The 23,704-nt window shown below is 39.1% G+C and overlaps 2 protein-coding genes and 1 non-coding gene across 6 annotated transcripts; 2 read left to right on the top strand and 1 right to left on the bottom strand.

Annotated features, from left to right (window-relative positions):
- Positions 1–1,408: 1,408 nt before the first annotated feature.
- LOC116249124 (uncharacterized) lies at positions 1,409–10,479 on the top strand. Of its 3 annotated transcripts, XM_031622273.2 has the most exons (10): positions 1,409–1,618; positions 1,684–2,029; positions 2,132–3,558; positions 3,658–3,780; positions 3,863–3,929; positions 4,758–4,861; positions 4,967–5,069; positions 7,101–7,402; positions 9,049–9,354; positions 9,443–10,479. In XM_031622273.2, exons 3-10 carry the CDS (start codon positions 2,170–2,172, stop codon positions 9,920–9,922), a joined length of 2,874 nt encoding a protein of 957 aa, XP_031478133.1. In that variant the 5' UTR covers positions 1,409–1,618; positions 1,684–2,029; positions 2,132–2,169; the 3' UTR covers positions 9,923–10,479. The 3 variants fall into 3 exon arrangements, with proteins under 3 accessions (XP_031478133.1, XP_031478135.1, XP_031478134.1); XM_031622275.2 differs by having other exon boundaries at positions 1,409–2,029; positions 2,147–3,558; XM_031622274.2 differs by having other exon boundaries at positions 1,409–2,029; positions 2,142–3,558.
- LOC116249398 (small nucleolar RNA U3) lies at positions 1,416–1,633 on the top strand. The gene has a single exon (XR_004171167.1). It is a non-coding gene; the product is annotated as a small nucleolar RNA U3 (small nucleolar RNA).
- A 4,694-nt stretch (positions 10,480–15,173) lies between the features above and the next one.
- LOC116249125 (DNA-directed RNA polymerases IV and V subunit 5B-like) lies at positions 15,174–23,145 on the bottom strand. Of its 2 annotated transcripts, XR_007572421.1 has the most exons (5): positions 22,754–23,145; positions 22,491–22,670; positions 18,836–18,970; positions 17,500–17,613; positions 15,594–15,609 (listed from the first exon to the last, which is right to left on the bottom strand). XR_007572421.1 is itself a non-coding variant. In XM_031622276.2 (4 exons), the coding sequence occupies exons 1-4, from the start codon at positions 22,985–22,987 to the stop codon at positions 15,484–15,486; spliced, it is 654 nt and encodes a 217-aa protein (XP_031478136.1). In that variant the 5' UTR covers positions 22,988–23,136; the 3' UTR covers positions 15,174–15,483. The 2 variants fall into 2 exon arrangements, 1 of the variants encoding a protein (XP_031478136.1); XM_031622276.2 differs by lacking the exon at positions 18,836–18,970 and having other exon boundaries at positions 15,174–15,609; positions 22,754–23,136.
- Between the last annotated feature and the right edge of the window lie 559 nt (positions 23,146–23,704).

Here is a 23,704-nt window from a genome sequence, read left to right as displayed (position 1 = left end):
TGGATTAAACCCATTTCATATTAGATCTGGATCTGTTGAATAGGAACTTGTGTGTTTAGAATGATGTTTGAGATTATCCTTTGTTCAGTTTTGGACCCTGGGTTGTATCCAGAAAGTAAGTCTCTGTATAGAAGGCTTTAGATATATACACTAGAATTTATGCTGATCCAAGTCGAATTATAGTTAAATCCAGATCCATAGATCCATTTTTATATTCAAAAGGTCCCAAGGTTCATGTTCGAAGGAGTTCTGATAAATGTTGGAATGAAACCATTCTCCAATTATTTCTCTCATTTCTAGTATTAACTTCCGCGTATTTGTGTTCAACCTTTATTTCCCTGCATCAGCTTTAGTTATTTACAATTTTAGTTGTTAGTTCCTTGAATTTCCCTTGTTCTTCCCTTTAGTTTGAAATTAGAGCATTATCACGGCGTCAATTTTGATATCAAAGCATTATCCTTTCAGCTGCTGCGAGTTTCGCTGCTTGCTCATGAAAAATAACCCATTTGGGTTGTGTTTACAAATAACCCATTTTAATTCCTGTTTACAACAAAAATGAATCTTGAATCTTTTCCAATGCCAAAAACAAAAATGAGGGAGAAAAACCAAAAGCATATGGATTTGAATCTGAAAACCATTGCTTGTTGTGGATCTGATTCTACATGGTATTTCGTGCATAGAGCACTTGGCATTCTTTTAGCATTCTGAGTTTCTTGCTCTTCATATTAGCCTCTGATCTTTTCTTTCATTATCAACGGTAAGACTGCTTGATTTATAATGCAGATAAACGTTTCTATAAGACTGTGAAAAAAATCAGGGCCTAAGATCTTGCTAGTTAAATACACTTGCGTCGATAACATAAAGTTTTCTCAGAGAAAAACATGGTTAAGAAGTGAGGTGGACCATAACAAACACGTCTGTGGATGCCGATTTACAGAAAGCATGTTAAGTTTGATAAGTTTCTGTAGGCTTATTGCTTCCCCTGTTTCTTTCGGTCAGCCTAATCTGACTATTCTTTGCAAACACCAACGGAATTTTTTCTTCTCCTTTCATGTTATACCTTTCGTTTAGCCGTGAATCAAAGCTTGAAGCCAAGAGAAACGCACGCCATGCCTTTGGTTCTTGAGCTCTCAAGATTTTTTTTTTTTTTTTTTTTTCATCTTAAAGATCTCGAGTGTGTCAGTTGTTGCAGAGGAGACTGCCGTCGGATCCATTTAGCAAGCAGCTTCGACTACATTTCCTCAGCTGCCCCCATGTAGAGAAATTCTCCTCCTTGGGCAACAAATGTACAGAAAGATGGGTACTTTGGTCATTGACTCATGTACGTGCGAGAATTTGCCCCAAGTTTAGTCCTGTATCGTTACTTTTTCGTCGCCTGCAAAGCTTTATAAACAAAGGAGGATGAGAAGACAAGCACGACCTTACTTGAACAGGATCTGTTCTATAGGTTGTACTACTGAATCCTTAATCCTAAGGAGACAGAGATCAAAATCTGGAGGAGGACACATGACCTCTCGACCTGAGCGTGAAAGCTGCGTGGGTGCCGTCTCCTCGGGGGCGGTAGTCGAGCGGAGGATCGTTTCGTGGCCGACTTCGGTCGACTATGGATGGTCTTGAGGTTGTCTGACAGACCCCAACCCTTTTTATCAATTTTTTTTTCTTAAAAATTGCCTTTTTCTCCAGATTTCCTCCTCCCTGCACGCTCCATTTTCGCCTGTATCTAGTTCCCCCCAACTCCGCCTCCGTGGCGGAAACCCTCGACTCGCAGGTTCTCGCCACCGCCCATCAGCTTTTTATTTCTCTCTTTTAGTCCTCTTTAGTTGTAGATCTCCTTCGCCTTTTCTTTTCCTGTAAAATCGGGTACTGGGACTTTGTTAGCAGTGTGGTTCATTAGGGTTCTGGTCGAGTGCACGGGTGAAACTCCTCTTTGGATAAGCAGTGCGGCCTATCTCCGTTTAGGTCGAACACTGGGCAAAAAATATCTTTTGGGTGGCGAAGCTAGGGCACGGAGCTCCCGCGGTCGCAGCAGGTCTCTCTTTCTCTTTCTCTTTCTCTTTCTCTCTCTCTCCCAAAACGTTACTGCAGCCAGTGGAAATTTTTGTTTGGCCATATGATATTCTTCTGATTTCAGATTGTGGCAGATTAGGTCTTTCTATCTCTCCCTCGAATATGAGGACAAGTGATCACAGCGATGGGGACGACAGCGAACACGATGCAACTCATGGAAAGAAGACGAGGGGTGGAGGAGACCGTGAAGCTGCTGACAGTGGAGGAAGGCGGAGGTCGGAGGTGTACAGGGAAAAGCATGACGACGGCCGAGAAGAGCATGACGCTAGCGAGAGAAGAAGGCGCCAGCGTGGCGATTCTAGTGCAGATGAGGAGAGGGATGCTTCGAGATATAGAAGCCGTAGAGAAAGGGTGGAAAGGGCAGATGTGAAGCGTGACGATTTGGATGAGGTGAGAAGAAGGGAGTATATTGAAAATTCCGGTGAGGGCAAGGACTCAGATAGAGGGAGGCAGAGGCACAGGGAAAAGGAGAAGATTTCAGAAGACGGGCGGGTTGGTGGTGCTGATCGAGAGCATGAGAGGTCGAGAAGAAGAGATCGTCACGGTAATTCAAGTGGGGATGAGGGCAAAGAGAGGGAAAGATGGGCGGGTAGAAGGACGGGTGATGGTAATAGTCGCAATAAGGACCCTTATGGGAGAAGGGACCGCCATGAAAGCTCCGAGGAAGAAGATGGTCAAGTGTTGCGATCAAGAGATCATAGAGAAAAAGAGGGAAAAGCAAGTGGAATGTCGGATGAACGCGATAATGTTCATGAAGGAAATCATAGAAGAAGGCATCCGCATGGAAACTCAGACGAAGAGGACAGGGAAAAGTTGCGAATGAAGAGCCGGAAACGAAGGGAGGAAATATCGGATAGAAGGCGCGATAAGCGTGATGATGATGATGATGATTATGGCGGCCGGAAATTTGATAGAGAGGGGAAATATGGTTATGACAGGAATAGAACTAGGAGCGAAGGAAGTCGACATCGAAATGAAGAAGAGAAAAGAGATGGCAATGTAAGGAAAGGAGATGATAGTGGTCTGGTTGAAAGAAGATATTCTGATGAGAAGAAGAAGGTAAACAATGTACAGCTTCAAAGTAATGATAAGCCGGCCAATCCTACTGGGGCGAATGTCGGACGAAGTGGCGGTATCTATATACCACCATTCAAGCTGGCTCAGATGATGAAAAATGTGGAGGATAAGAGCAGCGAAGAGTATCAAAGGTTGACATGGGAGGCACTTCGTAAGAGCATAAATGGTCTCGTAAACAAAGTAAATGCTTCTAACGTAAAGAATATCATTCCGGAACTGTTTAGTGAGAATCTCATACGGGGAAGAGGCCTCTTTTGTAGGTCGTGTTTGAAATCTCAGTTGGCATCCCCTGGATTTACGGATGTGTTTGCTGCTTTGGTTGCGGTTGTCAACACCAAATTTCCCGAAGTTGGTAAACTGCTGTTAAAAAGAATCATTTTGCGTCTGAAGAGGGCATACAAGCGGAGTGATAAGGTCTCATCTCATAGTACCTTAGCGTTCTAGTATTTTTCCTGTTACAATTTTAGAAGGTAGCTCACTTATCCCCTTTCCTTTCCCTCTATGTCAATGCAGCCACTGTTGCTTGCTGCAATCAAATTCATTGCGCATCTTGTAAATCAACAAGTTGCTCACGAAATTATTGCTTTGGAATTGCTGACTGTGCTTTTAGAGAAACCCACCGATGACAGTGTAGAGGTTTGTTGTTGTTGCGTGCTTCTTCTTGTTGGGTTTCAGGTATTTAGTCAAGTTTGCTAATTGTTGTCTTTTCATCTTTCAGGTGACAGTTGGATTTGTCAAAGAATGCGGGTCTTTGCTGCAAGATCTTTCACCCCAGGGCCTTCATGGTTAGTTTGCAATGTTCATCTTGATATTTTTTCTTACTTTCCTGTCCTCTTTGTGTTTTATTTTTGCCAGATAACTGTGAACCTTTTGCTTTGGATAGTGGATGTTGTCCAAGGGCACTACTGCTATTTTGATCTCACGTGCCAAGTTCACTAAGATCTGCATGTACCATCTTAAGCAGATCTCCAGCTGTTCCTAGTTTCAGTACCTATAGTTGTCTAGCAATATCTAGTAAAGTATGATTATTACAAATTTTTGAGGATTCATGTTGAGGTTCTAAAAGAGCATAGCATGATTTTAACTCCCTTATGTTGTGCTGCTAAAGATATACTGGTTTTATTTGCAGAAAATGCTACTGTATTTCATGTCTGGATCTGTGTATTTTATGTTAGGTGTTAGGTTCCGATAATTTTATGTTATCAACTTTAAGCTTTTATACTTTACATGTGACATGTTGGAATATGTGCTTGACTGGGGTAAATTGAGATCTTTACTCAGCTGAGTGTTGATCTCAGGACCTTGCTTGTTTGGAGCCTACATCATCTTCTCTCATGACTACAGAAGTGGTTTTTTCTACATAAGCCACATCATATTGTTCATCAAATGATTTAAACGTTGTCTTGCCCTACGTCCTGCTCTTCAATCTATAATCCATGGATCAACTTAGTCAAGTCAACAAATTGGCTCAAGTTTCTGACCATGCCTCTTCCTTCATTATGGTTGTATTGTTTCCCACTGGATATGGCTTACAAATTTCAGTATCTGCCTTTCGTCTCATATACATTACAATCGGGCACAAATATCTTATAATCTTTGATTTGTATATGCAGGTATTTTTGAACGTTTAAGGGGAATCTTGCATGAAGGAGAAATTGATAAAAGGGTTCAGTTCTTGATTGAAGGCCTTTTTGCTATACGGAAAGCTAAATTTCAGGTAATTGTACTTTAAATCTACTTTATCGGATCTCACATCCTACCCATGGCATTCTTGTTATTGAAGATGAGTGGAGTATTTAATTTGAAGCTGGATTGTCTGCAGGGATATCCTGCCGTGCGGCCAGAATTGGATCTAGTGGAGCAGGAAGATCAGTTTACGCATGAGTTTTCACTTGAAGATGAGATTGATGGTGAAGAAGGCCTAGGTAAGTTTTGATAACAATATTCATTCTTTAGCTCATTATTAGATGTCAGAATATGAATGAAGGGAACCAAAAAAAAAAATGCTTGCATGTTCTATCTTGTTTTTCAGCGCATCAACGGTCTCTATCTGTAACATGAATAAAAAACTGTTGACGTTTCTTCATGTAGTGTGAGGCATACGTATGGCATTGAAAATACAAAGTCACATATGGATTTTTTTTTGTTTCCTATACTAATCAAGAATTAACTATATTTTAGTGTTTTAGAGAGTTGAATTACTCACTTGTTGATGTGATCCTCATGGAATATGATTCTATGACTCGGGATTTGATTTTCAGACATATACCAGGGATAAGGACAATAACTAGTGCAAACATCTTAATAATGTATAAAATTTAACATAAAAATATCATTGCTGTTATGTGAAAGAGAGTATATAAAATAGTGCACCTATTCGATGAAGAACGTTTTTGAATACCTTGCCATTGACTTATTCTTTTGAATATATTACTTTAAATACCTTCAATTTAATAAAACACGGAGCGTCTTTTATGAGTCAGATATTATAAAAGTGAGTTACTTCTACCCATGGAAGCCAATTGGATTACGATAATTACGGTTCTCCTCCTGCAATAATATCAATACTGGATAACGTATAATGCTTTTATTGGAAGTACAACTTCTCTGTAAAAGAAATGGGGTCCAGGCAGCTTTTCCCTGTGTCCTTCTTCCTTGGTTTCCTATGATTTTCATATCCTATAGGCGAGCAGACTCTGGTAGTTGTCTGGCTCTGGCTTCTATCCCCTGCAGCAGTATGCATAAATAAGTGCTTCCTGTAACCATATCTCTTGCAGAAAACAAACTCACATGCTTGAATAACCATGTGTCTGTCAACAGTCATTTTGAGATGGATAATATCAAAGATTGGTGTTAATTTTAATTTTGCTTCTTGATTTGTTTAATGCAGCGGTCAACTACAGGGCAAGATATCTTAGATCTTATATGTTCTTGGCTTTTTTCTCTTTCAAATAAAGAAGAGAAACAAGAGTGGCAAGCACTCGCTAGAAAGCATGACGAATGTTACAGGTCTTCGTGGTATGGATGGAATAAATACAGTTAGGCTTTCTTGGACAATTCTGTTTTGAATTACAACTTACTTTTTAATGTCTTAACTCATGGGAGGTTGGGGCATCCAATGAGATATAGCATTAGATGGTTTTGTTCACTGTTGAATTCTTGTTTGGCTTAACCATTGAGTTCATCATTCGACCCAATATCCTCAGGTAAGTCATAATTAGAATGGAAGCTCTAGAAATCAGTCCCATAGATGATTCTAAGATATTCTTTTTTAACTAGCCCGAAGATGATTTTTGGCCAGTAAATGAAAGACCAACTCAAGAATGAGATTCTTTAACCCTCAACCCTAAAATGAGTTTCAGGGCACGAGTAATTTGAAGTTTTAGTTTAGGTTTTTAGGTATTAGAAGTTAGAATTAGAGATTTACCAGTTAACTTTAGGGAATTAATATATTAGTATCTCAAATTTTTTGTACAGCTTAATGTGCCAAGTCCCACCTAGGCTTTATGCTCAGCCCATCGCCTAGTCTGCAGCTAACACTTTTCAGTTTTAACAATACAAATGTTAGTTTAATTTACGTGAGCCAAATCTTCTAGTTAATGTGTTAATATGTAGACGATGACATTCCTAATTACTTGTAATTGTTGACCAAGCTGCATGGTTGATTGAACCTCAATGATGGTCCATGCTTTTCTTGAGGGTTTCCTGAACCAACTAACACAAACACAGGCACAGGTTACACGCACAGGTTACCTGCACTTGTATTATATAAATTGTAAGAACCAAATGTTTCTGGAGTCTTTCTGGTCTAAATGGTTTCTCAAGTCAATATTTAGTTTCCAAACTTCCTGGGGAAGAAATTACTTGCATACCTACTAATCTCTTCTGTCTCTAAGCATAGAGCTATATTTTCTTACGCAACTAAAAATTGTGTATCATTCTGCTTGTCTTTTCAGATATTTTTAAATATGATCCCCAGTTTCTGGAACATGAAAAAGCATATGAGAACTTGAAGAGAGAAATCCTTGGTGAAGAGTCCTCTGATGAAGAAGCAGGCTCTGAAGCGCTCTCTGATGATGAAGAAGATGATGATGATGAATCTGATGAAGAGGACGAAAATAATTTGCAAATTGCGGATGAAACTGAGACAAACCTTGTTAACTTGAGGAGGACAATTTACCTCACAATCATGTCCAGTGTTGATTTTGAGGAAGCTGGTCACAAACTATTGAAAATTAAACTTCAGCCTGGTCAAGAAGTAAGCAAACTCATCCCTATTGTATCTCCTGTCTTTTCCCTAGGCCATAAATAATGTAGGCCTGAAAGTTTATCTGTTAGGTGTGCATGACTCTCTGTGGTGGCTTTTATACCTACTATTCTGTTGGAATGTTTTGCTGCTTTATTTCTGAATTTGGAGTGCTTGTTGATTGAAGAACTTATCCATTTTCTTTCTAAATTAGCATCATTGCCTGTTAGATATGGAAATAAATTCGATCAACTGAAGATTGCTTCAGATGTGCTCATTTAGCTCAGATCCATCTGCCTCAAATTGCATCCATCTGGTTGATTTGGGGCACTGTTTCTGGTTTTGAATATAAAAGGTTGCTCAAAGGTAAGTTCGAATATAGAATCCAGTTCCAGCAAATCTTTAAGACCATGCCCGTGGGAATCTCATATCGGTGCTGAATGAAATCCATTGTTCAAACAAACAGTGATTTGAGATCCACGCTGCTTCTTTGAAACCAAGGATTGGTGCTGCTCCCTTAAAACCAAATTCTTTGAGGTCTGATGGTTTTGGTGGGGTTGGACCTGACATCCACGTAAACAAACATGGCCTTAGGGTTTTGGTTTTTCTGTTGTCCTAAATTGAAATATCCAGCCATTTTACAACTACGTTGTGCTGAAAGTAGTGGAGAACTAGAGACTCTTTCTCTCTCTCTCTCTCTCTCTCTCCCTCTCTCTCTCTCCCTCTCTCTATCTATCTATCTATCTATCTACTATCTATTATATATATATCCAAGTTCTCGTATTTTGTCTGTGGGCTTCTTCTCAGTATCTTTTGGCATTCTTTCTTTTCTCGGGAAAATCTTGGGAACTGAAACTATTTAAGGATACATAAAAATACTAAAGTTATGAAGTTAAGAGTTTTGTACTTTCTTATAGATATGTTGATAAAGATTCAAATAGCTTTTAAAATTTTAGAGTAAACATAAAAGTGGAAAGTGGAAACAAATACTAAAGGTCCATGAGAAAGGATTTCTTTTGGGGTACAGAGGGTGAAATAGTCCGATAACTGTATCAGCACTTCTCCATGTGCCTTGTTATTGCACAACAGCAACCTAAGCAGCCACTGTTTTCAGATGCTATGAGGTGCCAAAACCTGGCCCAGCCAAGCTTATATTGTTTACCTCTTGAATTGCCCAGCCTACACATCTGTATTGTTATTCTTGACAGTGCAGCTGTTGTTGAGAACAGAAATTTTGGTTAGTAAATCCTCTTTCATACAAAAGCTTGGTTTTGAAGCTTTATATAAACTGAATTTCACTCCATGTTTATATTTGCTATTCAACGGAAACCTATATAAGCTTTATGTAGGAATGATAGTTGGACTAAAGAGATATTTGCCTGCATATGCTTGTTTATATTTTTCATGACTTTGCGTCTTGTCCATGTTATTTCTTATTACATAATTTCATCTATACTTTGAGTTGTACACTTGGTTGGTTGCAATTTCAGTATAGAGATGAGAAAGCTTTTGTCTTTTTTCTCTTGTATACTTGTCCTTCTTTGTATGACTGTCGTAGGTTTGAACACGTTAGCTCTTTGTGTAGTAGAAATACCGCTAATGCATTTTTGCAGCTTTATCAGAACATAGTACTGAATTATCTTTTTCTGGTTGTTTAGATGGAGCTGTGTATTATGCTTCTAGAGTGTTGCAGTCAGGAAAGGACATACCTGCGTTTCTATGGCCTCCTGGGCCAAAGGTTCTGCATGATCAACAAAGTGCACCAGGAGAACTTCGAAAAGTGCTTTGTGCAGCAGTATTCTATGATCCACCGCCTTGAAACAAATAAGCTGCGTAATGTGGCCAAATTCTTCGCACATCTCCTTGGCACATTTGCATTACCTTGGCATGTTTTGGCTTACATCCGTCTGACGGAGGAGGACACAACTTCATCGTCTCGGATATTCATCAAAATCCTATTTCAGGTTTGTATTTTGTTCGTTGAATTAACCTGCCATTTGGCTTCATTTCATGTTCAGTCAAATCACATTTCCTGTGACGTGTTATTGACAGGAGTTGGCTGAGCAACTTGGAATCCGGATGCTTAATGAAAAATTAAGTGATCCAACGATGCAAGATTCCTTCGAGTCTATCTTTCCCAGGGATAATCCCAAAAACACCCGATTCTCTATCAATTTCTTTACATCTATTGGTCTGGGTGGTATCACAGAGAATTTGCGTCAATATTTGAAAGATATGCCACGCCTTATTATGCAGCAGCAGAAGCCAGAATCGGGCCCAGAGGATTCTTCAGATAAATCTGATGAAAGCGGGAGTTCCAGTGCATCTGAATCGGATGATGCCGAGTCTTCATCTGAATCGGAGACCGAGAGTGACAATGATAGGAAGCGCAGAAAGCCAAAAAATGATAGTGATAGTGAAAGTGAAAGGAAAAGTAAGAGCCGTAAGCGGAGACAGAAGTCCGAAGATGAGACAGATAGTGATAGCAGTGAAAAAAGACGACGGCATGGCAAACGGAGACAAAAGCATTAGAAAGAAAGCTTTTACCTTTCATCAAGCAGGTTGCACTACCATGTGCCATCATGGATAGGCAGTCCCAGAGAGGTGTCCATGTAGAGGGCGACGATGGGGTTAGCCATTTAAATTGGTCCCGCCCATCTGTGAGATAGGGGGTACTCTTTGATATTAAACTGTGGTCTTCGAGTTTGACAGGATGATTGGTTCCAGTTTCTGTTGTTGTTTTTTTTCTGTACAAGGGAGGTTTGGTGTTCCCTTTATTCCTGTAGTGAAGGCTTTGACATGTGAGCCACTTTTTGCACCAGGGATGCTTAATGAGGCGGGGGAGACCTCTTTGTTCGACTGTAATGGTCCAGCTCCTGAACTATGGATGGCCTGAATTTTTGTAGGGGGAATTGAAGAGAAACGTTATTACTGATTTTCCAGACTGGTATCGATGGAGAGGCTTCGTCGGCCGTATTTATATGTTTAACTGATACTTGTATTTCCCATGATATTAATTTGGTTACGTCAGTTGCTGAATTGGCAAGTGAATATATGGAGGAAATCTTGGAATCGTTCATTTTGTAAAATTATGTTTATATGAACGTGCTTGTTCAGATTGAAGTCATACACGTGCACACAAGTATAAAATGGTGCCTGCTGCCAGTCTCGCTTTAAATAATAATATCTAGTTTGAGGTGATGAATTTGAAGTTCATCGGTTTGACGGGTGTTTGACAAGCATATTGCATATATATATATATATATATGTCATGGACGTAGGGACGTTTTGGTATATACAGGGGGTCTAAACCAACAACCAGTCATTGGCCCGAGCTTGTGCATCGATGGGGGCGTTTGGTTTGAAATCTGACGACTTAAATCAGAAAGCTGACAGGCGATAATATTGGGCCATTAATTTTGTAGTTTTAGACCAGAAAATAATATCTATTTTTTATTGTGTTTTAGTGTTCCTGGTTGGCAGGTGTTCAAATGAAAAGGTACAAAAATCTGGTTTAAGTTGGAAGCAATTGCACATATGGTTCTACATGGGCATTTGGCAACACTAAAACACGATGTTATATGTATTTGTTCTGATGTTTCAGATAGATTCATGAAACAATGCTTTAATATTAGCGTTGTTAAACCTCATTCTCGTGATGAATGTGAATGCTGGCAGCATAACACAGGCATGCCGACAAGCGTGCTTCTAATGGTAGACAGGTGACTAACACATAAAAACCTACCTTTGAGAGGGGGGCTAAAACGACCTAACCTACTTTTATATTGGGCTTGGGCTTTTGGTTTGCGGACCTCAATCCTCCTCTTAGCAGTTTCAGTTCTAACTGAGAAATGCTAAGAACCATGACAATCAACTGCTTAGCAACCTATTTTATAAGTTTTTCAAGATTTCTCACAATCTTAAATACGAGACTAAAAGATTGGATATTACAATTCACCCCCCTTTAAGGCACACATGTTTGCACATGTAGGAGCTCAGGTTACTCGTGTTTTGATGCCACTGAAACAACTGACCAGCTCCCACTTTGGGCCAATCTCTGGTTTGATGAATCCAAAGCCACCACTTAGCAATTTTTGTTTCAGCCCTAAGAACAAGGACAACCAACTACTTAACAATTCCTGTTACAAGTTCTCCAAAAATTCCTCATAATTTTATATACGAGACCAAACTTTGAGGTGTTATAGGAATGACAGCTAGAATGATTGTTTTGCTGAGTTGCAAAAGTTGGAATCCACATGAGGAGGGGCTCAGGTTTCATTAACTAGAGGTTTGATTAACTAGTTGGTGATGATATCTTACCAAGGCAATGCTCAATAGTTGATTGGAGAGGAGGATCAACCACATTTAGAGTAAGACACTACCTAGATTCCTACAAGATGCTACAATGAGGAATTTTATAAAATGGGTGAAAGCTTGATAGTGCAATGTCGGGTGGAGGTAGAAGGCCTAGAGGCTGTGAACTTCTCTCCTAGAGAAGAACGATATCTAATGAATAAGCTTCTGCGATCTCTGCGCCACCAACTGTAGTAAGCCAAAGGATGCAAACATTATCTGGAATGAATAGACATCAAACGTCTATAGGTGGCTTTTTAAGTGTGCCGTCAAATCACACTGCTCAACCTTGGACTGGCGGTGAAACTAACAAGCTGTAGTGCAGTAGGGGCAGTGGAAATTTCTAATAAAATCAATGGTTGGTTTTATTTCATATTGAATTAGAACTCACCGAACCCAATATTTGTTAGGCTATTGTTCTCTTGTTATGGCGAATCAATGAAGTAAAATATCAATCTTTTAGTTTAGTAAGAGAAGAGGAATCTCTTTGGTTGCATGATAAACTTCCCTGAAGGGCCTCATCGCACCTTTAAACTAAGTGCTCTTTTCCATGTGAGCAAGAGGAGTATCTCAATCCTAATTCCCAGCTTGTGATCTAAGTCCCCACTCTTCCCCCATCCCCCAGCGTACCAACTACCAAGTTTTTCTTTCGGAACGAGGTGCTCTTTTGATTTAACTTAGATTCACCATACGAACATGGTTCCTGAGTTCAGATCATCTATGATAGAATATCTTCTGGATTGAATCTGGATTTGTTAATGGATTTAGTTTGAACCTGGAAAACCATATAAAAAGTGGTCTGGTTCAGATCCAGCGGCAGGCTTATCTATTCAGAAATGTCAGGTGTCCTCTGTCTGGCTCATATGCGATTAGAAGGATTTAATGTCCGGTCGAGGAGTTTGGGTTTTGTACTTGGTCCTAATGCGTGTGCCGGTACTCAAGACGTAATGAAAGTCGCCTGATTCCCATGTCTGCAGTCCCCAATTTTTGAAACTTGGTTCAGAAAAAAATCAGCCGTAGAAACGTCGTTGATGATATAAGCTCTGGCTTGAGTTAAATTTTTTATTTCTCCACAGGATGCATCACCACATTTGATTTGTCCTAGGGAACGAAATTCTCATTAGATTCATCGATCGCTCTTTTTTCCTTGTTTCGGTCATTGACAATGCAGAAGGCATACAATTAGATTTTGTTCAAATCAAATAACGTCCAACGGTTTCTTTCCTTACGATGACCAGAAAGAGTACCAGCAGAGTTTTCTCAAGGGGCCTGAAATGAATGTTTGTAAAGTCCTTGCAGATTAAATTTCCACATTTAAAGCAAAAACGCCTTTTATAGTAGTTACTTTTAAACGATTACATTTTTAGGCAAAGCAGTTTTTTCTCAAACATTTTCCACACCTCCGGTGGTCCGACTACTGCTTAGCAACTTTTATTGGGTCCCAGCAGGTTAGCGCAGTGAGAACTAACCACCCCCTTGCCTTTTTTTTTCAACTCGTTCGTTCTGATGGTTCCAAGCTTGATCTGACATACCTTCGCCTCATCCCACAGTAATATCCCTATCTCCAGATTATCACCAAGAACTCAAGCTTGAACACTACTCCAATCTCAACAGCGAATTTATCACATTAAGAACGAAAAAGATCAAGTCATCATTTGTGTGCATAGCCCAGGAAATCGAACCGCACATGATAATGACTAATGAAAGGCCCTTGTGGCTGGGGAACATGCAAGCGAATAAAGTACTTCTGATCATTATTCCATTAACATCACATGATAATTTTTGGAAACATCAAATGTGACCATTGGTCTGAATCTAGACCACCGAATAATAAAGTTCAGGGTTTTCTAGTTCCACCTAAAGAAAAATGGTGGAAATTAATTGTTTGAATTCTATATGACATTTTGGGTTTATTTGTCACAAAAATAAAGGAAAAGGCAGTGAGGATGCACGTAAAGTTCATCAATAGGCAACATGAAAATCAGGATGTTTGACAATATGTTAATTTCATTTCTTTAAAAACCTCCCCTAGAACCACCCTGGAACAAGATCATTTGATATCTAAAAGCTTTCCTTCGTGTGTCTCTGTGTCAACTTCCGCCCTCTCCCCTCTAGAGCTTCCCTTCCTCACTCATTCTCGCCCAACTCTATCCTATGCTCCCTCGGAAGCCTTTCACAGAAACGGCATACGCTCATCTCCACCCTAGTATCAGCAGTCCAAAAATAACTTTTATCAGTCATTCCTATCATACAAGCAGCGGCGTCACAGACTTCAGTTTCAGCTTAAAAGGAAAACATAGCTTCACCAAGGGAACCATAGTAGCCTAACTAGATAACATGGCTTCCTTGACATAAGGCCTTGATCTGACTAGGGCTGCACATGCACAGAGCTCAAACTCAAGCTTGACCAGCTCGTAGTTGCTCAACTCATGTATCCCACAGCTTGATCTCGACTCAAATACTTTCCGTAGATGCTTGAGCTTGACGTGAATGGGCTCATTAACCAAAATGAGCAGAGTACAAGCTTGAGCTAGAGCTTGAGCTCATCAACGAGCTGGTTACTCCTATAATAACTGTTTTGACTAGAGAGAGGGGGGGTGGGGAGAGAGAGAGAGAGAGAGAGAGAGAGAAAGAGAGAGAGGGAGGTTGGGAGAGAGAGACCCGATTGCTTATTCGTAGCTAAGGCATCGTCTTTGCCCATATCTTAGTGCTCTTCAAATGGAAAGGATACCCCCCAGTGGAAAAAGGTTCCTCGCGGCTACTGGTCTCCAAGGACAAATTTCACACTAGTCTGTTCTGACGAAAAGGAAATGAAGAGGTAAAAGCTGATGGGGTTTATTGCGACAGGCTGAAACAATATGCCTCGAAAAGGTGCCCTCAGTAGAACGAGAGGTTTAAGAAAATGAAAAATGTAGATCATTGGAAACTCCTTCAGACTAAACAAAAGATGAGAACTGAGAACCTGGTTAGAATGTCATATTGATAGTGTAAAACTTGACAAACATAGGGAAAACAAAAAATGAAAAAGGTTTTATTAATTGAAGAGAAAAGGAGCTAATACAACATTCAGTTAGAGAAATGACAAATTGTGATCTTTAGGTGGGGAAGTCGCATAGAGAAGAAAAGAATCATGGTGAAATGAAGGGGTGTGTGGGTATCAAGAGAAAGCATGACTTACAAGATAGTAGAGTAACGATGGAAGAAAGGTTGATTTTCAACCAATTTTGAAGTGTCCAAAATAGAGTACCAGGTGTAACATGAGTATACCATGAACCAAACTCAGATCAATTTATTATTCGAATTAAAACTTTCAGCTCGAACTCAACTTGTTTAATAAATGAGTCAAGTTCAAGGTGAGTTTATACGAGTCAAGCTCAAGTTGGTCAACTTGTGCCCAGCCTAGAACTAATACCTTAGGTAAAGAGATTAGTATACATTCAACATGTTCAGCATTTTCCCTTATTTATTTAATTGTGGTAACCACACACACAATAACACACATATGAGCTTCAACCTAGCCCAGTGTGCTTCAAGTGCATTTAGTAAATCCAACAAAGGTTCATACTCGTCTCTTCTGCTAGAGATGTAAATTCACAAGTCATCCTGCCATCCAACCCCCACTAATGGGTGTGCGATGAGAGAAGTCACAAGAGCAAAACAAAATATACATGCAAATAACAAGGCAATAGTTCAATCCTTTAGTATATCAATCACTAAGTTACACACATTAATTTGAAGACTCATGTAACACACCGATATGTAACATGTGATTCAGTAATTTCACCAGAATAAGTTACCTTCACAACTTGGCCACGCTCAAGACCATGGTATCTCGCTACCATATCTGTCTGCAACATCCGAGGCATCTAACAAACAGAAAAAATAAAATAAAAAAGCAAGCAAAAACTTACTCTGTGTCAAAAGATTTTAAAAGGAAAAAAATTGAGCAACAACATTTTCATGAGAGGACTAGGCACATCAAAATGGACAGTCACTTTGTCAAAAAAAAATTTAAAGAAATTTATCGTTTACCCTTAGTTACATCAGAGTTTCAGTTGACAGATTTTTCCACCAAAGGGCTTGCATCACCAAGATTCTCCTTTTTCCTTAACAAACTTTCGGTGATATCACTAGAAGTTTGAGGAGGATGTTAAGGAATTTGTCATACGATTTAGTATGAGATCAGGATTATTAGCATTGGATTAGGATTAGTTTATTTCTTTGTTGTCATATTTGCAAAATAATTTCTGTACTTTAGTTTTTCTGTTTTTATATTTTTGTTTGCTGCTTGTAGCATCTCTCTAAAAGCTGTTGGGATATCCAGGCTATATTTTCTAGCTGTTGGACATCCCAACGGCTCCTCCTTCCTATTTGTTGGATTGTATGTCCCCTTTGTATTTTTACCTCTTGTATTCCTTTTTCTTACTAACATTATTCAGAGTTTATCTTCTCTCTTTGTAAGGATTCCTGGTGTGTAATTGATGCAGACTGTGTTTTGCATGCCGCTCTTTTTTTTGTGAAAGTGTTGAGTAGTTTACAGCAGCCTGAGTTTGTGCAATATAAAATTCAGAGTACATCACAAATCCTTTCAGTGCCCTCACTTTGAAAGATGTTTCTGGTAAGAGGCACTTGATGAAGAAAATTTTCCCTATGGAGGGGATATAAGCAGATAAAAAATACAAGGATATGCCAATGTTGTAAAAGGTGTAGCGTAACACGTGTTGGTCAAGCCGACCTACGCCGTATCGTAACGTATCACAAACGTAGCGTAGCGTAAAATTAATTTTTTAATTTAAAAAATATTAATAATCAGAAAAAAAGAGAAAAAAATCATAAAAAATCAAAAAATCAGAAAAATAAACAAACAAATCAAGAAAAATGTATTCAATATAAAAAAAAATCATCATACATAAGAAACATTCATGTATATCAAAAACACATTCAAAAATAAGAAATCAGATATTCAAAACAACATAATAACTAATAAGCATCCATCACAATTTTAAACTTGAAAATTTTACAGAATCTTAGGACTTAGAGTCTTATGACTTGGAGTCTTAGAACTTAGATTACATCACAATTCATAAGTTCAAAACATATAGTTATCACCTTTCATGATTCAACGATAATCATCATCATTTGCATCATCATCTTCATTTTCTTCATTAAGAGAAATGAACGATTCAACGGTGAAAATGAATAATTTTTTACCTTCTTGGTGTCAACCAAAAAACCCTCTTTCTCCAAGCTTCCCACTGTTCCCACTACGAGAAAGCTTCTTCACTGACTAGTAGGTTCTCCCAAATCGATGATTCCTCAGTGATTTTTTATGGAAATGAGAAAAATCTCTCCCTCCCACGTCTCTTGGAGTCTTTAGAAACAAGAAGAGAGAGAGAGAGAGAGAGAGAGGAGTGTTTAAACTTTAAACTTTAAAACATAATGCACAAAGGGGCCGTCGGGCCCCTTTTGTGCGTTTTTCCCTATATCGTACGATGCGAGGGTGTATCGCTCGTATCGTATGATGCAGGCGATACGCTTACGATACACGAGCATATCGTGTGTCGTAAGCATACCGTATAGATTTAGAAAACCTATACGGTACGTATCGTATGATACGGATAATATCGGGATATGCATCCAAGGTTTTTAACTTTTTATTATAAAAAATCTCTAATTGGTAATCTACACAGAAACCAAATTAAAAACATCACAACGATTGACAAACAAAAAGCTATAACTGGTTATATAATAAGTACCTGATTTTCATTGATCTTATACTCGTCCAGAAGCTTTTCCTTCTCCTCTGCAGTCAATATCTCATGTTTGGGCATCAAAACATGATCCATGGGATTGCACAACAAATCAGACATCTGATAAAAGACAACAATAAGCAGGCTGCATAAGCTCAGTAACAAGCTGTCAGCTATCACCAAAATGTAGAAATTTAGCTGCCCAATTCTTGAAACTAAAATGCTCACCATGTCCAAACATATGCTAAACTGAATTCAAGTGGACAGTTAACTTTGTCGGTCTTATTTGGACTAAGAGTGGAAGAGACGACCCTCTGCAGTATAGACTGCTTTGGTTCAAAAATTTGGAAGAAATGGAAGTGAAAGTTGGTGAACAGGTCATACACACTTTTGTTTATACAGCCCTCAAAGTGACAGGGATATAGACTGTAGGGCATAAGCATGTCAACAGATGAACACACACCTTTTGTGAGTTAGAGTGAACATCAAAGCAGCTTTGTTGCACAAGTACCACACACAAATGCAATCCTATGTCTGATTAGGAAAAGATGATGCAAGCAATAGTTATGCATGTGCAAACATGATGCAGAGAGAGAAAAAGAGAGAGAAAGAGAGAAAGAGAGAGAGAGAGAGAGAGAGAGAGAAACAGAGAGACAGAGACAGCGAGAGAGAGAAAGAGAGAGAGAGAAAGAGAGAGAGAGAGAGAGGGGGGAAGAGGAGGAGGATGAGAACTGGTACACCTGGCCTCATAATGGCACCCGCGATCCCAAGATCAACACTCCTCAATACCCTCAAGATAGCACCCTCCATGGATGAAATGCCACCCAATCCGACTGGTTGCACTACCCATCACTTGGTGAGAGAGAGAGAGAGAGAGAGAGTTTATACTAAAAAAATACAAAAGGTGCAACAAAAATAGTGTTGACAATGGCAAAAGTTCAGCATAGCAAAATCAGACCATCCAAAGAGGTAGTCCCATGGACCTGGGTCATATATTCCAGTTTGATAAAAAAAGTACTAGTAAATGGTGTGTGTTCACATAATTGGTCCCCTCTTCAGGATTCCAACCGAGTCATGTGGGTGCGCATATGGGTTCAGGTGCAGGTATGGAGATGCAGGTGCGAGTGTGGCAAGTTCAAAAATTACTGGTATGGCAGTACGTCAGGGTATATAGATGTATTGTGCAAAATGCCTAAAAATATTCAAACTTAAAGCAAAATTTAATAAACAAGTGTTATAAATAAAACCATTACATGTTAATGACTAATAACCCACAAAAACATTAAAAACTGAAGTAGAAACAAATTAAATCAAGCAGTTCGACTTGGTTCAGATCCAATACCTAAATGTGTCCAAATACCCGTTTCACCATGTCAGTACGGCGACACGGGCACAGGAACTTTAGCCAAGTACCAATGTGATTTAGATTCCAACTTTCCCAATGCTCCAAAACAAGCCTCGTTCGGGCCCCCATAACCTGAGCATCAAGGTTGAGGAAGACCTGATGAAAAGGGTCCAGTAGAAATCGGCTTGGCATGAAAGAAAATGGTATGATCAGCTATTTCGGTGGGACTCGGACTCAATTGTTGGATATGCCTCAAACAATCTCATATCAGCTTAGGCTTAACAAAAGATAACATGAACATCAACAGTTGTTCAATGATAAAAGCATTGAAAATATTATTTTTACTAGGCACAGAACATGTTAGTTTTTCTCTTCTTTTTTTACATCTTTTTACATAATTCAGGGTATTCTGTGGGAACCAAATGGGGGTCCAATACCAATGCTCAGTGGATCAAGCCATCAAGGTATTCCACCTAGTTCTTGCAGAAGAAACCCATTGATACCCCTAGTAGTACAAGCTTTTGTTCATCTGGATTTCAGGCCCACTAAGACAACTCATCGATCAAGTCATTGACTAACAAAATGGTCTTCATGAAGACCTAAGTTTGTTATAATGTTAAAGGTCAGATTTACCAAAGTAAACCATATAAATCTAAGTGAACTCAGAGGAGAGTTGGATGAACTAAAAAGAAACAGATTTTTCAGGCTTATTGAGAGAATGCAAGACTTGTGGAGTATAACTGTAAAACCATGGGGACGTGGATGGATGGACGTGTATCATCATCAATTGGCTTTACACAAAATATGCACTCTCAAAGTGTAGGGCTTTGCACAAGGCACATACTTGCAAAGTAAATCGACAAAGCATTTGCAAAGCAAAGTGTTGGGGCTTTGTGGGGGCTTTGCACAAAGCACGCACTCGCAAAACGTAGGGCTTTGCACAAAGCACACACTCACAAAGCGAATTGATAAAGCACAAGCAAACCGAAGCATTAGGGTTTTGCTAGTTGGGGGCTTCCCCGAAAGGATAGGACGGGTTGATAACACAGTGAAACAACTAAACGACGACTCGTATTGGGGCCAATCAGGTGCAAAAATTGTGAAAGACAAGGGAATCTTTCCTCTTTTCCATATCCAGCTTGTTACAACCAACCCTTTTCAGTCAATCGCTTTAGGGCATTCTGATCGCTTCTTGCAAATATCATTCTCAGGTTTTTAACAACGAGCTTTTCCTTGGGTATCTTCAACAAAGTTATTTTCCTCAAAAAAATATCGGGAAAATCTTGGCAATTTTCTTAGGAATGAAAAAGATCATTACAATTAGGCAGGAATAAAATAAATGAGAAACTAGTAAGAAGAGATAAAAATTACTAAAGAAGATGATAAAAAATAGTGTTTTTATGATGACAAATACATTTAGTTTAAGTTTAAAATTTAATCCATGATGGTACTAATGTCAAAAAAACAGAAAAATTGAAAAGTAGGGAAAAGCAATAGAAGAAAATGAATTCGGTAAAACACATCAACTTCATTTTTACAATTTTCAAAGAAGCATGTCTTTTCCAATTTTTTTTTTCCTTTTTCAATGTTAATGTTGTGTTTCTACAAAAAAGCAATATTTGTAAAAAGTATATATATATATATATTCTAAAGTGTGTATAGTGGTAGTATAAGCCATATGTACATGGTACATCTCAATAGAAGCTATATGTATTTTTGTTATGTATGTGTGTGTGCATGTGTTCGTGTTTTTTTCTCTTCCTAATCTTCCTTCACCCTTTTCTTTCTCTTTATTGTATATAAAATGGGAATGCCCTTTCATTTATATATTCTTTTTGTACATTATGTGCCATCGGTGTAACTTATTTTTCAATTTCATGTGTTCATTAAGTGTGTCTTAAACATACCAGCAACACTGTAAGTGACACTCTAAACCAGGGCAAAACCTTGTTATAGGAAGGTAGCTAAGTTAGGAGCATGTCTTGGAGATGCCCAAACCATGCTTGGTCTGGGAAAAAACTCAATTGCAAATGCATTTTGACAAAATCATCCCCGCCCCCCTCCCCGCTTTTCCCATGCTTTTTCATAATAAAAGGTGAGCTTATTGGCAGCTTCGCTTTTATTTGTTAAAGAAGTTATTTATGTTTTAAAACCCCAAAAAAAAAAATTATTATCATCCAAATGACAATTTGTTTTTCATGAAGCATAACCAGGTTTTCATATGTCACTCAAACATAATAACCTGGTTTGTGCCTGTCACAAAACTAAAATAAAACAAATTTTGCCCAAAATCCAATTCGTGCAACACCATGTTTTTAGGGATGGCACCAAAACAAGGCCATAGTTGTTTTACATCTTTGTATGTCCTTCAGAAGATAGTTCTTGACTCTTGAGCTTGTGAGGCTCTTGTTTGAGAACAGATCCTTGATTGTCCTCGTGTTCCAAAACGTTGCTCTGATACTTAGTTAACTAGGCATCAGTATCAGAACCCTGTTTCTCTTGATTGGTAATCTATTTTTGCTGTCTTTAGAATTGTCAGCTAGATTAAACCTTATATTTAAAGGTTGCACCAAATGTCGATTATGTTCATTGTCTTCATGATTTTTTCTCTCTTAAATAGAAGATCAAGAGAAGAAGATAGTGCACTATGAACACACTTGGTTACTTTACTTTTCTATATATTATATATCCTTTAACGGACATTTACTGTTCTTAAGCTTGTCAAGCTCTTCTTGTGAGGAGATCTCTATTTGACTTGCAAATGTCTGATTCCATAACTATATAGAAAGATATGAAATAAACTGACATCCCTATGACAACAACAGCATAATTGCTACCATACAGGATTGTAAAAAGATTCTTGTTGCAACATGCACCCTTCATCCTTGAAAAGTGCCTTTGCTATGTCCAAGCATTTCTGACCACATCCTTGCCACTCTCAGATAACATGCTCACAAAAGTATATGAAAACATAGAAATGAAAAGAAGCAAAATCCAAAATTAAATGTTCAGATTGGATTTTATGAGTTGAGACTTGAGAAAACCAAAGTCGTTAATATGACTTTATAAAATCTAATTTATACATCAAGTTTGCTTTATTTTTTTTTAGTCCTAGAAATTTTAACATCTTGAATATAAAAAAAAAATACTCATAGTAGTTGAGAGTCCAGAGGTAGGGATAAATTGGGAAGCATGTATATACATATACATATATATACACATTTTACTTAATTCTTGACAGCGTGTACATAGCCGTTGAATGGTATCTTTTGCACTGACTTCCTCCAGATAACGTAGATGAGCTGGGAGATGGTAGTTTGCAGCATATCACGATACACCAGCCCAGCTTACCCACGATCCGGTGGAGTAGTTGGCGCATGACCAAGACTGCCGATTATCTGGGTAAGCTGCCACGTCCAAGCAACAATTTATCCCAGTTTTGCGCATAATCTATGCACTTTTTTGGACCAATGGAACATTCTCGTACGAATGTATCCACGTCCGTTGGATAAAGATATAGGTATATTCAAGACTCCCTCCTAAACCTTGGTTGCAGAAACCGTTTCCGGTGTTCCACATAAACTACATGAGAATCAAACACTTTAATAAGGAAAGTACGACAGGAAGAACCATTGCAGAGCCAAGAACGTACATGGAAAAGCTCGACCTTGATGGTCGACTCACTCTCCTTGACGGCCTTCCGAACAAGCGATGTGATGGAGCTCCGGTAGGCAATGATCATCCGGCTCGCACCCTCCCTGTTGCACTGGACAAGGTACTCCCTAAGGTGCGCGACCTTAAATGAATCTCCACCGAAGAAGAAGACAATAATCTGCAATTCCGACCCAGGAAAAGCTAACCGATGAATTGATAGAAAAACCGAACTTTTTCTTGCAAGCAAGAGGGCGCGCGAACCTTCCCGGCGGAGGGATGGATGCGAACGACGGTGAGGGTGCGGAGGTCGACGGGCTCGCCGCATGCCGCTCGGAACCCTTCGAAGTCATCGGCAAGGTCGGCATCGGAGAGGGCGTATCCTCGATCTCGGAGAATCTGGAAGACTGTGCGCCGGACCCTGAAGAGGCGATAGTCGTCGACCGCTGCCTTGTCCTTACGGATGAACTGAGAGAGAATGCAGCTATCGCCGTCCATCCGCTCAGGTCCCCGGTGACAGGTTTCTTGATTCTTGTCTTCTCCTCCCGACCTTTCCCTCCCAACCTTCCCGCCCAACACTTTTGCAGGGGGGAAAGTGCAGAACGCCTTGCGCCGAGTCTCTACGTACGGGTGGCGAAGTGATACAGGTTTAAATGGCGGCAGGACCAAACCCCGTGCAGACGGTCAAAGGTGGTAGCGAATATGTCAGCGGACACGAAGAGAGGTTACCGCGAGTTTACAAGGCTCCGTCCGTCCGTTCCAGTCGGTCGAACAATCAGGCCACAATAGAACCCAGGTCAGTCCAGAACAGAACGATTGACCTGAACCCGCTGCGTTTGAATATTGGCTCGATATAATGGAAGCCAGACGCTAGATTTTTTTAATGTCTTCTTTTCAATCTAATCTCCATGGGATCATGCTCTTACTTCTTTTAACATTTTGGTTTGGTTCTATTCGAGTTTAAACTCGAATTTACCGTACATCCTTTAAATTAAATTACATGTTGTTGTGATTACAACTGTTTGTAATTTAATAAAAAGATATTTGATGATGTCGGAATTGTAAAATTTTATAATTAAAATTCTTATTTTTATAAAAGAATAATTATGTTATCAAATAAAGAATGTTGATTCTAGAATTACATGTTTATTCTTGAATCAAAATCCAAGAATTATGATTCGACCTTGTGGAGTGGAACTTTAATTTTTTTTAGAA

Source organism: Nymphaea colorata, chromosome 2 (assembly GCF_008831285.2).
Source record: "Nymphaea colorata isolate Beijing-Zhang1983 chromosome 2, ASM883128v2, whole genome shotgun sequence".
NCBI lineage: Eukaryota > Viridiplantae > Streptophyta > Magnoliopsida > Nymphaeales > Nymphaeaceae > Nymphaea > Nymphaea colorata.
This window is presented reverse-complemented; position numbering and strand designations above follow the sequence as displayed.

What these genes read in the sequence shown, in the direction of transcription:
- LOC116249125 (XM_031622276.2), bottom strand. Translation starts at nt 22,987, where the DNA reads ATGGACGGCGATAGCTGCATTCTCTCTCAGTTCATCCGTAAGGACAAG. An exon ending in TCAAGGTCGAGCTTTTCCAT is followed by an intron (nt 17,614 to 22,490) that starts GTACGTTCTTGG and finishes GTCTTTTATCAG; the next exon opens with ATGTCTGATTTGTTGTGCAA. An exon ending in ATAAGATCAATGAAAATCAG is followed by an intron (nt 15,610 to 17,499) that starts GTACTTATTATA and finishes TCTGTTTGTTAG; the next exon opens with ATGCCTCGGATGTTGCAGAC.
- LOC116249124 (XM_031622273.2), top strand. Translation starts at nt 2,170, where the DNA reads ATGAGGACAAGTGATCACAGCGATGGGGACGACAGCGAACACGATGCA. An exon ending in CATACAAGCGGAGTGATAAG is followed by an intron (nt 3,559 to 3,657) that starts GTCTCATCTCAT and finishes ATGTCAATGCAG; the next exon opens with CCACTGTTGCTTGCTGCAAT. An exon ending in TTCACCCCAGGGCCTTCATG is followed by an intron (nt 3,930 to 4,757) that starts GTTAGTTTGCAA and finishes TTGTATATGCAG; the next exon opens with GTATTTTTGAACGTTTAAGG.